Here is a 19,180-nt window from a genome sequence, read left to right as displayed (position 1 = left end):
ATAATTTCTTTCTCTGCTTTTCCTGAGCAATTTACCATGTGTCACTCTTCAGTATATCAACAACAATTTATACAGAACTCCAGGGGTGCCCAGGCTGCACCATCAAGATTTTTGGGGGGATTTTTTCCCTTCAAATAATATAATATTCAGTATTTATATATTTTCCCAAAATATAGGTGTGTAAAAATTTTACACCTTAAATACACCATATTTAATTCATTAGACGAAGGAAATAAAGTTTTTAAGGGTATTATCGAAAGGGGGGGGGGGGAGAAATATCCAACTCCTACATACATTAGGCCTTAATTGACACGTGGATTCTGGTGGGGGGGTTCTGAATTAAACGTTTGGGAAGGGGAGATAATATCCACTCTTCAATATCAACAGTAAGTCTAAAATTGGCATGGAAATTTTGATGGTAAGATTGAGTATTAAATTTAAATGGAGAGATAGGAAGCTCTTGAAATATTGTTAAATCTTAGATTGTAAAGGGATTTCTGTAGTGGAGGGAGAGTTTGAACATTAAATTTTGGAGACTGCATTTTGCAATATGGTATCCACACGTTTTTTCGACCCCGAACGTGCGAAAAGAGAAGCTGGAAAAGACTAAATATCTCGGGATCAAAAAAATTATTGACACCCATTAAATCAATATTATTGAAATCCTGTAAAGAAATGGATGTAAAAATTTTCTTGCTCGCTTCACTTTCATTGATGTGTTTCAAGAATGCGTGTTGCACGCTTTTCCAAGGTGAACGTGAAGATTTATACTATAGCTGCATTACAAGACAAGCGATATTCTCGATATTCATTAATAACCTTGATTCTTAAAATATAATGCTTAGTGTTTAATTTAAACAGGGTGGCTACTCACCTGGAATTCCTTGAATTCCAGGAATTTTGCGTGAATTATTGGCTCCAGGAATTATGCGTGAATTATGCTTGAATTTATACATATTAATAAATGCACTGAGGCAAGATTTTCTCAGTTGAGTTTATATTTGTATCGAGGAAGGAAAATTATGTTATGTGAAAAACAGAATTCTCTCAATCTGTTTACTTTGTTACTGTCCTTTGTAGAGCAATCTGACAAATGGAAGATTATTGCAAGATAAGATTTCTTGAAGGTGATTAGGTAGATTTGAGTTTGAAATTCTTACACAATTAACAAACTTTCGCAGGTTAGAATATACACCATAACATTTGTGTGACTTGTGTTTGTAGATGTATTTCAAGTCTGAGTATGTGAAATGACAAATGTAAACTAAGGACTTGAAATTAAATGTTTTAAATATACTGTTTAATTAAATTAAATTAGAATTTTTGGATACATTGGAATCACACAGGTACTTCATATTGTTACTATATTTTTGTGTCCATGTCAGTGGCGCAACCACATTGGGGCAGGGGGCCACCCCTGCAGAAGACAGGCAATAAACCCCACCAAGCGACTGCTTTACTTTTTCCTAGCCCAAAGTTGAGTATCCTCACACCAAAAGGTGTCAAGATTCCAAGCCTTTTTAGTTTCAGCATTCATGTTCAGTAATAAGTTTGGAGTGTGACCTGTCCAATTTGACTATATTCTCGCACCTACACTGGGATATAAATCTAGGTTCGTCCTTTCATCAAATGCAGCATACTTTTCATTTTTATGAATTTTTATAAAATTTTTTGTATCTAATTAATAGACAGCTTTTAATTTTATCCTGTCACTATTTTTGCTTTGGTACTGCACCAGTATTGCGCAAAAATGTAGTTTTGTTGCAGAAAGAAGAAGAAAAAGAAGATTGAATGAATGTAAATTTGCAAGGCAATGACAATATATTGTCACACTCTTATTGATATACATAAACATAGGCGTAGCTAGAACTTTATAGAAATTGCATAGAAATTACACACACACAAAATGTTCATAAATGTTACAAACAAATACATCAAAATACACATCATCCATAACAAGAGACGTCTGTCAAAAGCTACAATGTTCTCAAACTCATCAATAACTTAATTTACATCAATAGACGAAGCTTTTTTCTGTTCCACAAATAGCAAGAGCAGGGCTTCCAATCTATCTTGCTTCTGAGTTGCTCTTAATTTAGTTTTAACTTGGGTAAGCTTGGAGGAAGCTCTCTCACACGTGCAGCTTGTGACAGGTATAGAAGAAAAGCGCTGTAGTACAGAGTAGAATGCAGTAAATATCTTATTTCTCTCTTCTTTCTCTAACCACTCAAACCACTCCTATAGCGTAACAGAAGAGCTTCCCTTAGGTTCAGAGGATTTTCCTTTCAGAAGACTTACTTCTGCTGCCAACTCGTCACCTGACAATTTGAAAGTTCTAGCTAAGACGGCTATTTCTTCATCCTTTGCATTCAAGTCAACCAGATTTCCCATGGCACTGATGACCCCAAGAGTTTCTGGATGAAATATCTCATCAATACCACACACCACTGTGTCTAACAGAGGATAATAACAAGAAATTCTCATCTCCTCTTCCTTTGTTTCATACAAATACTGCGAGCTGACTGATTCGTCAAGAGTCTTTGCAATTTTGCGCCTCTTCACTGGAGGAATTGAAATCTCCAGACTCTCACAGACCTTAATAGCTTTGTTGAAGAGTTCCATGAATTGAAATGAATTTCTCATGGATTCCACAGCATTACGAAGCGATCTGACACTAGATACAGCTGAAAGTAGATTTACATCTGGACTTTGGAGTAACTTGCTTACCTTCAGGATCATTTGTAGGACTGAATGCAGCATTGTGAGACAAAAGACGAACTCAAACGAATTTGTGGACTTAAGTAAGTTTAATTTTTTGGCCCGTTCACTAAGTGTTCTTTCAAAATGGGGTCATATTTGGAAATATGTATCTTCCACAATCCCAGCACAAGGCTCTCCCTTCTACAGCGATCTCTTTTCTACAGGCTTCCTCACTCATATAATAACTTGCCTCCAAATGTGGACATATTGTTGCCAGAAGAAAGTTTTAGAAAATTGTTAACGATGTATGTATAATTTTGATTTGTTTTCAGTGACATCTTGTACTCTATTTTGTTGTTGTTGTTATTGTTATTGTTATTTTCGTGCTGTTACTGTTTCAGTGTAAAATGGTCATTCAGTACTGTATCTGAATCTTTAGGTAAAATAAAAGAAAAATAAAGAAGAAATTAAATCAACTTCATCTAGAAATAACCCCCTGTCGTATGCTTCTTTATTCTCAGTATGACCTCTCAATGGGCAGCCTCCTTTTGTAAGATAAAGAATTATGTTTATTAGCCTCTCCATGATTTGTTGATTTTGCAGTCTTGTTTGTCCTTGCTTTGAAAGAAAAGCCTTCTTACACTCATCTAATTGGACGTCAATTGGTTTATTTTTATTGTAGTTTGACCAGGAACTTAAGCTTTGCTGCTGTCCTTTAGATTTTTCATGACTTCGATAACATTTGTTTGCTCTATGCCAGTTTTTAAAACCTCGTGTAATGAATGCTTGATCAAGGTGCCCTCTCACTGATGCATTGTTTGAAGCAAAAACTCTGCAGTAAAAACAAGATGCAGAGTCAACAGCTATACTATATTCCAACCATTGTAACTGTGAAACCAGCGAGATTGAAAAGCCCTTTCTTTCCCACCTGTTCTTCTTCTAGGGAAAACCACCAGGTTTGGTTGGTACGGTCCTAATTTCACCCTTACATCACATTCTGATCTGTTATGTGGTATTGCAGTCACAGGGTCACAAGGATCTACTGATATGTCAATAGGCTTACCTGGTGTTTGTTCAGCGTCAAGAGCATCAAAACAGAATGGTTTGTTATTTACAAGTTCACCAATACCACTACAACTGGCACTGTGACAGGCATTTGAACTTTCAACTGTCTGCTTTCGATCAGGACCACCTTCATTTCTTTTAAGTCTTATGCCAAAACGTCTTCTTTTAGAGCATAAACTCACTATTTAAAAAAAGTACGGTAAGTTTACACGAACGAAATATCACGTTCACAAGCTGCAATTTCCATGAAATAATGGCTCCTTCGATCATTAAGATAGACGAATTTGCAACAGAATCCAAAAAAGCAAGTATGACGAAAGTTACAACGAAGTAAACTAGTTGGTTCAGGAAAGAGATTTAAATACCAGCCACCAGTGACATTGATAAATAAACTTCCAACAATATAGTTGCATTGTCAAAATGTTTACTGATAAGCTTTCTGCCTCACAGAAAGCTTACAATAATTAGTTGATTGTGAGAATGGAGGCGAAGGCGATTGTTGGCAGCAAATATGTTACTGTGACATTGTTATACATATTGTTTCCCTGTATTGTATCAGTTTTTAATTTCGAGCATCCAGTAAAGAAAAGAACCGGTTTCCACATTTCCACAAATATAGGTAAGTTTTAGACCAATATTGAGGAAGGGGGGGGGGGGCGATTCGGGGATAAATTCAGTGAGTTCAATATTTCAAATAATCTCTATTTTTAATAATTTTGTCCTGAAAATAGAACAGGGTGGCGACAGACCTGGAAAACCGGGAAAAGTCAGGGAATTTGAGGTGTCAAAAAAAGTCAGGGAAATGTCAGGGAATTTCATCTTTCTTTTTCCATGAAAGATATCGTTATGGAACTCTGCACGGGAACAGGAAATCTCGTTCGTAAGTTTCGGCCTGAACTTTTAGGCCCCTTTTATGCGCAACACAACCAAGGCGCCAGAAACCAGTGATGGCAGGTGGGGGAGAGAGAGAGAGAGAGAAATTTCTCTCGCCCGGGGTTCTCGGCGGGAATTTTAAATTCGAACACTCTTTGGAGGAAAATTGTTATAACTCGGGCACTATGTGAGCAATCTACTTTGGATAACTTTTGTTTTTCAGCTAAAACATCAGCGCATGCAACCGTGTACAATTCAGAACACCGGATCGAGAAAGGGGGCTTGGGGGGGCACGTACCCTGAATTTCAATGGAAAAAACATAAAAATATGGAGTTTGCTCCCTCTTCTCCCGCTATTTTGGGGAGAAGTCGCGAACTTTAGTATTCTTTTCAAAGAATGGACATTTCTCAAGAGAATGAAACATGGTTCATGTTCTTGGGTGCCATACAAGTTGAATAATAAGCCAAAATGTGATTATTATTTTTACGAAAAATAGGTAATTTGCATTTTTGGAGGAAAATTGTTATAATTCTGGCACTATGGGAGCAATGCACTTCGGATAAGTTTTGTTTTGCAGATAAAACATCAGAGCATGCAGCCGTGTACAATTCAGAACGCCGGACTGAGGAAGGGGGCTTGGGGGCACGACAACTCAAATTTCAATGAAAAAAAAATCTGGAGTTTGCCCCTTCTTCTCCCGCTATTTTGGGAAGAAGGCGCAAACCTTTACAATTCTCTTCAGAGAATGGACGTTTCCAAAGAGAATGAAACGTGTTTCATGCTCTTGGGTACCATACAAGTTGAATAATAAGCCAAAATGTGATTATTATTTTTTTTACGAAGAATAGGTAATTTGCATTTTAGGAGGAAAATTGTTATAACTCGGGCACTATGGGAGCAATCTACTTGGAATAAGTTTTGTTTTGAAGCTAAAACATCAGAGCATGCAACAGTGTACAATTCAGAACGCCGAACTGAGGAAGGGTAGGGGGTTTGAGGGTGCAACCACCGAATTTAAAAGAAAATAAATCTGGAATTTGTAACCTCTTCTCCCGCTGTTTTGGGAAGAAGGCGCAAACCTTAGTATTCTCTTCAAAGAATGGACGTTTCCAAAGAGATTGAAACATGTTTCATATTCCTGGGTGCCATACAAGTTGAATAATGAGCCAAAATGTGAAACTGTTCGGAAATGTGGCATGGATATGTTGCAAAGAGGGGGAGGTTGGTCATCAATATGAATTTCCCAGGCTTGCTCCAGACCTGTGTCAGAGTTTCCACCCAAACATAGGTGAATCAAATATGAACGAGCCTTGATTGGCTAAGCTTGGGAATGGGTAGCAGGGTGTGATTGGGCATGTGCGGCCGGTAGGTGGGGCTGTCGTGAGTCGGGAACCAGAACAGCCGGCGTGTCGCATGCTTCGTTTAGTAGCTCTCACGATGAGTGAGCAGAGTGTGCCAGTGTCTGTTGCACAACGCGTAATCATCAAGTTCCTCACCCAGGAAAACGTCAAACTGGCCGAAATTTACAGGAGACTGCAGGCCCAGTTTGGGAATGGTACCCTCTCGTAGGCAAGAGTGAAGGTGTGGTGTAAGGAATTCCAGCAAGGCCGTGAACGTGTTGCAAATGAAGTGCACCCCCGTCGTCCTCGCACCAGTGTGACGAATGACAACTTGGCTCGTGTTCGTGAGCTTGTCGAACAGGATCGCCGAGTCACTGTGAAGCAAATTGCGGCAGAACTTGGTGTGAGCTATGGAAGTGTCCAATCAATCATCACAAAGCACTTGGGCTTCTGCAAAATCACAGCTCAGTGGGTTCCCAAGCTGCTGAATGTTGCTCAAAAAGATGACCGAGTTTGCATTGCTCGCCAGCTTCACACTCATTTTGACGTGGAAGGGGAAGCGTTTTTGCATCGCATCGTTACCTGTGACGAGACATGGGTGCATCATTACACCCCAGCATCCCAGCGTGCCAGCATGGAGTGGAGGAGGAAAGGCGAAGGAAACCCCGTGAAGGCCAAAGTTCGGTTGTCTGCGGGGAAGGTGTTGGCCACGGTGTTTTGGGACTGGAGGGGGATCCTACTGGTGGATTTCTTACACGAACGTTAGACCATCAATGCACCCTACTACTGCGGCCTCCTGGATCAAGTTAAGGTGCAGTATCGACGCAAACGACGAGGCTGTCCCATCCACCAGGTCTTGTTCCTCCACAACAACGCCAGACCCCATACAGCAGAAACTGGTGGAAATGCACTGGGAACCACTTCTGCATCCACCATACAGCCCAGACCTTTCACCATGTGATTTTTACCTGTTCGGACCCCTCAAAGAAGCACTTGGGGGCAAGCTATTTGTGACCAACGATCAGGTGGAAACCTTTGTGCGCAACTGGTTGGCTACCCGCCCAGCTTCATTCTACGAGAATGGCATCAAGAACCTACCATAACGTTGGGAAAAATGTATCACTAAGGGCGGAGACTATGTAGAAAAATAGGATGTGGCAATGTCTTTGTTTCCTTCAATAAATTTTGTTTTTCTGCACAAGGCCCGTCCATATTTGTCCAAAAAGTACATTCATTTCGTAATCAGCACCATGATACCATACGGTATCATCGGGCCAGTACGACCTTACTCTGATGATACCATGTGGTATCATCAGGGGAGTAAAGGTTAAGCCTCTAAATATTACGTGGAAAATGCATTGAATTATCATTTTTTTGTTGTCCGTATGGGAGTAGTAAGGGGACTTGTCAACAGATGGAGTGGATGCGTGCGAGCGTAGTAAGGCATTTTGTTGGACAAACTGAAGGAACATGGAAACAAATAGGTTCCATTGATACATACGATTTTTGTCCAGTATCGCCACCTGACAAAGTATCTCAATACAACATGTGACAGAAATTGCATGAACTGCAACATCCAACAAAAATCGAATACATAAACAAGAAGAGCTTTAGACTGCAAATATGCTGCTGGAATTTTATTACTCTTCTGGCTCACTTCGCCTTAATTAATGTAGCAGTGCTTACAAAGGTTTTCTTTCATCATCCTGACTTACTACTGGTTTCGCACAAGTTAACATACGTTTACAATGACATTCCACTATTCTTAGATATCAAGAAGAATAAAACCAGACGGGATATATATATTGAATAATATCACGAAAAAGTGAAACATATATCTGCATTGGTGAACCTTATAAAAATTGGCAAGTGCATGCTCCCTTCCTCAAATTTACTGCAACACTAGTATTGCAATGAAATTAACGCCACTCTCTGTCCTGTCTGTTTAAACTCATGAGAGATAGTCATTAATTTCTCACTGAGTAAGTTTAATGTCCAATATTATGAAATAAAATACTAATAATAAATACGTAAATATTTTAATATCATATTTACTCGAATCATTCAATCATAAAAGCAAATCACTTTCTTCCAGAATTGACTTTTCTCTGCCAGCCCTGCTAAATTTTCACTTTCCATCTACTGATTTATACGAGGGCTGTCCAGAAAGTAATTTCCAATGTGTAGGGACATTGATTTTTCGCAAACGCCAAAACCGTGAAAAATGGTAATTGCTGCGAAGTTGTGTTTATGAATGTGCAGTGATGTCTGGACACATTTTTTGCCCGTTCGAAATATCGAAATAATGCGAATTTGGCATAAAATGCGAATTGTTGGCGTTCTTAGTGTTTTTTTTTAAAAAAAGAAATGTCCTAAAACAACGAAAAAATTCCATAAAATCCAACATTCTTGTCTTTTCTAGGCCATGTTTGTGTACATAGAACATGCAAGTTTTCCAACATTATACTCAAGGGTAAACTATAGAGTTATACGTACATGGAATAATTCCAACAGCCACATTAAATCATGTATTTCGCACAATTTTTTTCAACTTTTATCAAAACCATTTGCATCACAGAGCAAAGTGGCAGGGTTCTAACAGGAGATCGAGTGTGTATCTACCGTCACATGGGAGCCACATCTTTGTATTTGTCGCACGAGATATGTTTTAAACTACCAAGCTAAGTGCGCGCCATCGGCATTTGTCGAGCGAGTAATAATGGAGCTCAGTCGTTAGGGCGTCTGACTACTGTGCAAGAGACCCACGGTTGATCCCCTGCGGGGAAGAACCAGGATGTTTTCCACCTATTCAAAATGTTCTGGTGCCCACCCAGCATCATAAGCTGGTACCTTGAGGAAACTTGGAGGGATAAAGGTAGCCAGGAGTGTGGTGCTGATCACATCACCCCCACCTCCAGCAGTGATCAAGAAATGCGGGGCCCTAACTCCACACCCCTATACACCGTCAAGGAAAAGTGCAGGGGAGCACTTTACTTTTACTTCCTCAAAAATCTGTTCCAACATATCAAACTGTCACAAAAATATGTAGATCATGTGACCTACAATTTAAAATAATAGTTTAAAAGCACATATATATTTGGCAGATAAATGTTCTAAAATAAAAATGCGAATTTTGGGAATCTTAACACTAACAAGTCCAAAAAAGATAATGCCAATTTTTGGTGCCATAATATATCGGTATCTGTCACGTGAGATTGATTGATTTTAATTTTTTTGGGTGCGTCGCCACTTATGGTCATTATGCACCCTTCAGTATATACGGGGAAAATTCAATTGTCTGAAATCCTTACCTTAAAATTAAAAAGGGGGTATGGAAAATAACTTTCCCAAAATAACTTTCAAGATATCAAACTCTCACAAAGAGGTGTAAGCCATGTCACTTACAATTTGCAAGAGTAGTTTAAAAACACCATGAAGGTATAATTTCAGATATTTGCCAGAAAATGTGGTAAAATGAAAATGTGAATTTTGGGGAAAATAACACCGTATAGTAAAAAATAAAAAAATAAGAAAATCCACCAATTTGAAAAGAAAAAAATATCAAGGTCCCTACCGATTAGGCATAAATAAAACAAGAATATCACTTGTAAGTAATTGCATTAGTAACAGTGAGTCCTAACCTAATTTTCGGCATAATCACCACCGTTGTTCTAGCTTTCGTTGTAGCGTGGCACTAAATTTTGTATGCCCATGGCATGTGTGTCTGACGGCAAAGACTGGAACTATCTCTACCACAGTGTAGCTGTCAAATCCTTGACCTGCCAGAAACCTCTTCAGTTAAACAAAGAGATGAAAGTCTGTACATTCAAGGTCAGGGCTGTACAGGGAGTGTTTCAGGATCTCTCACCTGAAGTGATGCAAAGGGCCCGTGTGTACTCAGCTGTATGGGGTTGTGCACATTCGACTGGCCTTCCGTGAATTGTCTGCACCATCGTCTGACCATACTCACGACGTCCGTTCTGCACACCTCACACGATTGCTGGTGGCTCTGTGCCAAATTCTGAGCATGCAATGTAGGCTACATCGCAGTCGGTGGGAGACTGTATGAGAGCTGCAATGTTTAACCTAGAACTGTCCTAAAACGGCTGCATTGCAACTGTACCAAATTACAGCTACATGCCACTTCTTCCTGCCTGCATGTGTGTGTGTCGCTCTCCGACCAATAGTGCTGCGTATAGGCACCATTGGAGCTTTTTTCAGCACTCCCCTCGTATATGAACTTTCAGAAGATTATATTATTAGTGTTCCTGTTTTAATGTGTGGTTAGCTAAATCAGGTACCTATACAATGCTATTCTATAAATCCCTTGCGTTAAATTTCTAATAGGTAACCTACAACCCTTTTCGTCAGCATACGGTATAACTGCATGTTGTGAGTTTCACAGTGCTTCACTTGGATATACTGTACTGAAGCAGAAATCTCATTGATAATGTAAGGAAATATGACACTTTATTTTGTTCGATTCAATTGTTTCACTTATATGCAAGAGTTAAGTTGTTTGCTTTACAGAGAAGAGAGAAGTAGCTTTATGCATTGAAAAATGAGTCCGCACTCATGGTTCTTGCAAGCAGAGGGTCCTAAACCTCAGTGGAAATATCAACATATAATACCGAGAATGTATAAGGAGACTGATAAATTACAAATTGTATTTCTTAATCAATCACTCTTCACTCTTATCTCATTTAGTCGTAACTTTAAAAATAATCAAATATTTTATTTTAAACTTACTGCGTATGACAAAATTCCGTAATCCTTCCCTAGCTTGTGAATTGTAATAATTTTCCAAATTCACTATTTTGCAGTTTGAATACAAACCATAGAGAAAAGAAAAATTAAGTCAATTTCATAGAAGATGATATTGGTACTTAACAATACCATACGTGGATCTGTACAAGTTTATTATTTCCATTTTGCAAAAAACATGGATTTAGTTTAGTTTGTAATTGTCAGGGAAAAATGTAAATTTTGTCCTGGAAAACCTGGAAAAGTCAGGGAATTTCATTTCTGCTTGTTTGTAGCCACCCTGTAGAAAGATGCTTATTGAAATATGTCTTTAATTCTCTTTGATAAAGCAGCCCATTAGGGTGTGCCTAGGCACACCCGGCACACCTCGTAGCTACGCTTATGTACTACTATGAGCTACCAAGCTGAACTGGTTTCGCCTGATTTTTTGTTTCTGCTGGAATACATGGAATCCTGACATGGAACAACAGAGACCCGGGTTCGAGTCATGATCGAGTCTGCAATTTTTGCTGAAAGTTCTACGTAATAATATACATGTATTTCCCTTTTCATGAGTATGTCCCCATCAAGTCTATTCTACTCTCCTTTCCTTTCATAGATTTGCACATGTCAGTCATTCTCATTATTTACTCAGTAAGTGAAACTACATTTGTATCATATTTTTTTCAGCTACCTGATCAAGAACTATGTGGAAGAACAGATACAAGGAGTCCCCAGGTCAGTTCCACATTTGCTAGTGTCTGCAGGAAAGTTAAGTGAACAAGAGCAGCCAAGAGAAATTACAGAACGTATCAGTAGAGAAGAAAATTTTGAATGTGAACCTTCACCAAAAATCCTTCCAAGCAAGACATATGTTGATGGTTCCAAGGCTAATATCAGAAGAAAGCAATGTATAGGTCCCATCTCCAACTATACTTTCTCTGACAATGGAGACTTGATAACCCATGAATCACATATGCTTTTTAATTGTTCAGTTTCGAATAAAACTTTTGTCCATGAAGCTGAGCTTAATACATTTATGAGTGTTCACACAAAAGAGAAACCTTTTAGTTGTTCAATTTGCAACGAAGATTTTGCCCGTAAAGTTCATCTTGATGCACACGCGAGGGTTCACACTGGAGAGAAGCGTTTCAATTGTTCAATTTGCAACAAAGATTTTGCACGTAAATATCATCTTAAAGAGCATGTGAGGGGTCACACTGGAGAGAAGCCTTTTAATTGTTCAATTTGCAATAAATGTTTTGCCCGTAAAAGAGATCTTAGAGTACATGTGAATGTTCACTCAAAAGAGAAGTCTTTCAATTGTTCAGTTTGCAATAAATATTTTGCCCATGAAGTTCATCTTAATGAGCATGCGATGGTTCACACTGGAGAGAAGCCTTCTAATTGTTCCATTTGCAACAAAGATTTTGCACGTAAATATTATCTTAATGTGCATTTAAGGGGTCACACTGGAGAGAAGCCTTTTAATTGTTCAATTTGCAATAAATATTTTGCCCGTAAAGAAGATCTTAGTGAACACATGATTGTTCACTCAAAAGAGAAGCCTTTTAATTGTTCAATTTGCAAAAAACGTTTTGCCCGTAAGGGAGATCTTAGAGTACATTTGAATGTTCACTCAAAAGAGAAGACTTTCAGTTGTTCAATTTGCAACAAAGATTTTACCCATGAAGTTCATCTTAATGAGCATGTGAGGGATCACACTTTAGAGAAGCTATTCAATTGTTCAATTTGCAACAAAGATTTTGTCTGTAAAGGAGATCTTAGTGTACATATGAATGTTCACTCGAAAGAGAAGCATTTCAATTGTTCAATTTGCAACAAAGATTTTGCTCGTAAAGTTCATCTTAATGTGCATGTGAGGGTTCACACTGGAAAGAAACCTTTCAATTGTTCAATTTGTAACAAAGATTTTGCCTGTAAAGATCATCTTAATATGCATGTGAATGTTCATAATAAGGAGAAGGCTTTCCAATTGTTCAATTTGCACTAACTATTTTGCCTATAAAAGAGATCTTAGTGTACATATGAATGTTCACTCAAAAGAGAAGCCTTTTAATTGTTCAATTTACAACAATGGTTTTGCTCCTAAGGGCCAACTTATGTGCGTGTGAGCATTCACAGAATGGAGATGCTTTTCCATTGTTGAATTTGCTAAGATGTTTTGTCTGGAGGTGTATACTTAATATACACATGAAGTTTGACAGTGAAGAGTAATATTTTAAATAAGTCTTAAACTTTTTAAATCCATAAACGATAGCGCAGCATTCTGCCTCATAAATGGATTGTCGACGTTCTATTTCTGTACGTTTTCGAGATGCAAAAGCTATAGGGCGTAATGACCCATCGGTCATACGTTGATTAAGGGTAGCTCCCAATTCCAATCCTGAAGCATCACATTGTAAAACAAATTCTTTAGAAAAATCTGGTAAAGCTAACACAGTATGCTTAAGAAAAACCTGCTTGAGATGATCAAATTGTTGTTGGTCACTCTCTGACCAAGTAAATGCAATGCCCTTTTTCTTTTTACCTGTTAAAAAGGAGGTAAGCTCCGAATACGATGGTATAAACCTGGAATAATAACCCAATAATCCAAGAATGCGCTGGATAGCTTTGAGGTTCCTAGGGGGGTGGGGGGGATGTCCTGAATAGCAGAGATACGGTCGGGGTCTAAAACAACTTGCCCCTCACGTAAAATATACCCCAGATATTTGATCTCAGTTTGCATCCATTTTGATTTGACGGGATTGACAGTTAACCCGGCCTCTCGAAATGCCTGAAGAACCAATTTAAGATGTTTCAGATGAGTTTCTTCATCTGGACTGAAAATCAATACGTCGTCTGCATAATTTACCAAAAATTTATATTTAAAGGGACCCAGAATTTTATCTAGAGCACGTGTCAAAAGTTGAGTACCCAGATTTATACCAAATGGAACCCTGGTATATCGATATTGACCAAAGGAGGTGACGAACGCAGTTAGGTCTTTACTAGGCTCATCTAACCGTATCTGATGAAAACTTTTGCAGAGATCCAAGGAGGAAAATTTCCTAGCAGATTGTAAATGTTGAAAGATCAAATCGATACGGCTTTGCGGGAAGTTGTCATAGGCGATGAGTCTGTTTAAGTGCTTGTAACTACATACAAGGCGATGTCCGCCGTCTTTCTTATCGACGAGGAAACAAGGTGATGCATAAGGAGAAGCGTAAGCCTCTATAATATTCTGGTCCATCAATTCTTGAATTTGTTGATGAAGGATGTTCGTTTGTGTTGGGTTTAGCCGAAATGGCTTAGAACGGAAAGGAACATTGGTAATTAAAGGAATGGAAACTGGTTCTAAAGTACAACTACCAACACGTTCTGTAACAACGTCGTCGAATTCCTGCAATAAACTTTCTATGTTAGTAGGTAAATTGATCGGATGAGGAATAATATCTTCCTTATTTGTTCGCCCCTGATGTTTCATTGTTGGATTTACTGGTGGAACAAAAGGAATTAATTCTTTGGAATAGGGAAAAGAGACAACTAAGTGTTCAAAGAAAATAGTGCTCCTAGAATGTGAAAGAAAATCTGATCCCAGGATAACAGGAAAAGGTAAATTTTCTGAAATCCAGAAGCTCCACCTCCAAGACAAACGTTGTAATTTCAATGTCAAAACAACACGTGAATCGAGATAAATAGCCTGACTATTTACTGTTTGTAACTTACGAGTAGTATCATTAAGATCAGGTGGCTTGGGACGTAAACTTGCTAAAAAAATCCCCTCGCGATTAATGACACAGAACTTCCAGAATCTACAAGAAGACGACTCGGTGTAGAATTTAAGGTAGCATGAATGATCGGAACTGCTTTTTCAATAAAAGTCAAGGGATGCTCTATGTGAGTTATAGTCGTAGCCTCAGATGACGGAACTTGTTCTGTACCCAAAGAAGTGGACAGAATATTTGGTGAAATGTAATTTGTCTATGAAACAACATTAGAATGAGAATGTTCTTTTTTATCTAAGACGTCCAATGAAGGGGAAGGAGAATGAAGTACAGGCAAAGCAGGTATTGAACGTTCTGCAGGTAATTGCACCTTTTTTGAAGGAGGAACTATATTTTGCAACTTACATTCATCCAATTGTTGCTCCACATGGCATAATTCCATAGGCCAAATTTCCCTAGACAAACACATGAAATTTAACATTGATGTCGGTCGATTAAAACCCATTAAATGCAAACGAGTTGTATCCTGTAAATTCTGCAATGCAGATTCCAATAAACTAGATTCAGACCAATCAATTGGTAATATATGATAGGCATCATAAATATCATTCAAATAAGCAGAAATAAATTCATCTGTTCGTTGAATTCGTGTTAAATATTTTTCCAACATTTGCAATTTTGAAAACTGAACTAATCGATACCAGATAACTCTTATAAACATTGGCCATGGAAATTTCTCAATGAGTGAGTCATACCAAACGTCTCGTAGTAATCCCGTTGTTGATGAAAAGGCCATCAACAATAATGATTCTAAGTCTAAAAGGTTTAATTTGAAGGTTCTATAAAGTGTTAACAAAAAATGGAACAATTGATCATGATCTGAACCATCCGTATGCGGTAAAGCCTGTAAAAGGTCTACTGCTGCCGAATATCTAATCTGATTGGTGATATAAGAATGGTCTTGAGGTAGTAAAAGTTCTCTCGTTGTACGAAAAGTTGGAGAATGCAAAAAGGGAGAAGGTTGTATGTTAACAGGTGGGAATGGAAAAGTTGGTCATTAAGGGGAACTGACATTATGTGGACCGCACGGTTAGAGTGCCCCGAATTCCAAAAGAAAAATAACCAAAACAAAAGATTAACCAGCACTAACATACATACAATGAAATTCCTCAACTGCAACATGAATGTATGTTGTAATAAAAATCCAATGAAGTTTCCAATTTTTAAATTTCTGCCCAGCCGGAAAAACTAGCAACCATGAATTTCCAAAACACCAAAGGTGAAATCAAAATTTCGGGGAAAAAAAATTGGGGGGGGTTTGCTGTGATGTTATAACCAAAAGTTTCAATATAAGGGAAATTTTTTTTTCCAAAATTGAGCCCTATTAATAATTCCTTTAGCAAAAAAAAAAAAAAAAAAAAATAAGGTACAACCAGCTCTGGTACCAGGAACTTTGTAACTAATTAGGTGGGTACTCAAATAATGAGCGAAAAGGGAAGATGCGTAAAGAGGCCGTGGAATCAAAGTTAAATGTACCAAAACCTAACAGTTACAGAAGTCATTTGTTTGAGGCTAATGATGTGTATTTTGTACCGTCACCTCAGTCTCGTGAGAGAACCAACTAATCGGGGTAATCCGATCTATTTAACAAAGGGATACCGTTCGTACTAAAGTCAAAAGTTGTTGCTTTTTTACACGACAAAAAAACTCCCTAAACTAGAGCGGAAATTCTGCCACGGTTCCGTGTCCACATAACTACAATCTCGTTTACCCAATTTTAATTTAAAGTATATTTTTTTTCTTAAGATAAATATGTACTGCAATCTATAATTTGCGACACGTGGTCAAATTTATTATATTAACTCACACAACGTAGAAATGGCTGATATTTTCTTATGAACAACAAATACATTGATATAACATTTCTTTTTGATGAAACCAGCATCTATTCAATGGTCTAACTCTCCCCGAAGGTATTACAATAGACTAGATCAAACTGTTAACATTTACACCCTGTATAAAACAACATCAATGCATTTCCCCATTTAACCAATCCTAATTTGACAAATTATATTATATACAATTCTGTACAAATGTTTCTTTTAAAAGTTAGAAACGCCTAATCATTGACATTGGCATACACATGACATTTTAGAGAAAACCCTATATTTTGGTGCTCTTACATGTTTTTGCTAAGGTACGCAGTGTACCTATTTATCCCCTACAGTGTCAACCCGAAATTACCTTAAGTGCATTCGTTTTTTCTTTGTGCCAAATTTGTGCCGATTAGAGCCCAATCCGCCTTTCGTAAACGGGAAAAGGAACAGAACGTCACATCACATTACTCTGGGGGCAACCGTGACGTTGTCGTGAAATTGCGAAGGAAACAACTGTAATCCTTTTTTTTTTGTTTGCATTCTTTTACAACATTTCTTGATATTTCGACTTGTAATTTGATCCAGCGTAACATGTACATTCGTCTGACGACACTTCACTATTCACTATCGAATGGCCATAAAGTACATACCTCAATAACGAATCAATTGGACAGCTTGGTTTCTTGATGGTGGCGACCTAGAGAGCCAAACGTCGCCTTCCTACGGGTCCATATCCACATACGTCCAAACTTCTGGGACTGCGACTTGTGCCTTTTTTCCTCGAACTTCTTCAATCTGTCTTGATCACGCGTATCCAACTTCGTCCACGAAGGAACAAGAATCAAAATCGCCAACAGTCAAAAGGGCTTCACATAGTCATCACCGCTCCCCTTCCATCTCTCGAAACACCAACTCTCTCACGTATTGTTCACCATGCAGTCTATAAAAACGGGCAGCTTCTTGTCGAGTTCGAGAGATAAAGATAGCCACTGCTACCGAAGGTCAACGGAGTAGGAGGAGGTATGTCTTGCCAAACGTGTCCAAGCTTCCATAAAGTCGAGGTTGCCCCTTCGCAACTGGGTTTTTCTTCGATGCGTGATCGCGTAAACCAAGAAATGCCACTGAGGGCCTCTAGCGGCAATTCGACCAAATAGCCCTAATAAAAGGCTAACGCAAGGCGTACCGAAGCGATGAGGAAGAATGTGAGGCTTTTCTACGTGATAATATGACGTAATACTTTTATTACTGATCTGCGTAGAAAAACGTCACACCAGGAAAAAATTGGATCAAAAGTAAGGCCCAGATTTTTAACCGTTGATGCATAAATTATGCTTTGGTTTTTCATTTTGATGTTAATTGTGTCATAATTTACTTTTTCAAGATAATAGTTAGAGCCTAAAATTGGTAAACGAAGACTCCACACCTTAAATTGAATATATTAAACAGTGTATATACCATACCATTACATTGAATTAAATTAGAATTTTTGGATTCAATGGAATCACACAGACCCATTAATTTGTTAATATATGTGTATGTGTGTGGGTGGTGAAAGGTGGTAATACATAAGGTTGAAATAGAGAGAGCATCAGCTTGAATTTTTTGAAAGGCAACTGGGAATTATATTGAATTTTATCATGATCCTAGAGTGACCACCTAGTATATTGATCTAGTAGAGTTCCTCTTTATCACTTTTGAACCAAGATCTGTACCAGTAGATTTTATTTTTACCAATACCCAGCTACACTGTACCTTTCGCAATTTTCTTTTACTCAGATATTATTCAGAGATAAATGTTCTTAATGCTACATGAGCTTTGAAGTGTATGATTAATATTAATCAGGAGTAATTTCATTCTGCCTATATTGTGAAGGGAGAACCATATTAGATGCATACTTTTTTACATAATGTATTTCTGAATATCACTCCTGTTCTTCAATTCTGTGCCCTAAACATGTGTTTTCACAGGCAAAACGATCTTTTCTTGAATACAGACAAATGGAGTGAGTTATGTTTCAGTCAGAACAATAGTATTCAAGAGTTCGGCATGTTTTCACAGTCACTGACTGACAGCCTGTCAACCAAGGAGTCTGAGTCCATGGACACTCTAGTAGTGTTGCCCACGGGACGAGACGGGACAGGTTTTTAAAAATTCGAGATGAGACGAGATTGATCATGTGTCCCTTTGACAAATGAATATTTTTGAGACGAGACAGCATTTCACAGCATTTCCACGAGACGAGACAGGCCAAAGTCTCGTCTCGTGGGCAACACTACACTCTAGTTCTTTGGTTGAGACAAAGAACCAAAATAGAACACTTGTACCAGTGGAGTTCCTTCTGGAAGGTGTAGAACACTCGAGAACTGGCATTTTGTGATTACAGATTCATATCCTGATGGTGATCCGTACTTGTGTGTTTGACAGGGATGCCAACAGCGGGGGATTCATGACATGCCTGCATCATGGGAATTTTTTGGGGGGACAAAATTTCATAGTTAAGCTAACAATACTATGTATCTTCACACAAGAAATGGGGAACGTTTCATTTGATTGACTTGTTATTTATTTTTGTTATGGATATTATGTATTTTTCCTTTACCTGTCTGTGGGTGATTGCTGCGATGGGGTTGAAATGAAACACCACCGCTTATGCCTTTAGAATCGGTTTGGAAATGGGGGGCGTGCTTTTCGCATTTATACAAGCAGTGGTGGCGATTAGTGGTGCGAGGGGGCAGTACCTCCCACTTTTTGCAACTTTTTCTTGCGCAGTCCTACTAAATCTTATCTACGAAGAAAAAGTAAACTGTCCTTGCCCTCCTAGTTTTGGAACTCAATCACCGCCACTGCATTCA

General features: G+C 38.3%; 1 protein-coding gene across 1 annotated transcript in view; it reads left to right on the top strand.

Annotated features, from left to right (window-relative positions):
• LOC145996263 (uncharacterized) overlaps positions 1–18,778 on the top strand; it is an 88,575-nt gene extending 69,797 nt beyond the window's left edge. Inside the window, exons 4-5 of the mRNA XM_083132689.1 lie at positions 11,413–11,711; positions 18,753–18,778. Of these exons, the coding sequence (XP_082988815.1) occupies positions 11,413–11,711; positions 18,753–18,778 (325 nt within the window). The remainder of the gene's footprint in view (positions 1–11,412; positions 11,712–18,752) is intronic.
• The last annotated feature ends 402 nt before the right edge of the window (positions 18,779–19,180 follow it).

This window comes from Lepisma saccharinum, chromosome 12 (assembly GCF_977018435.1).
Source record: "Lepisma saccharinum chromosome 12, izLepSacc3.1, whole genome shotgun sequence".
Lineage (NCBI taxonomy): Eukaryota > Metazoa > Arthropoda > Insecta > Zygentoma > Lepismatidae > Lepisma > Lepisma saccharinum.
This window is presented reverse-complemented; position numbering and strand designations above follow the sequence as displayed.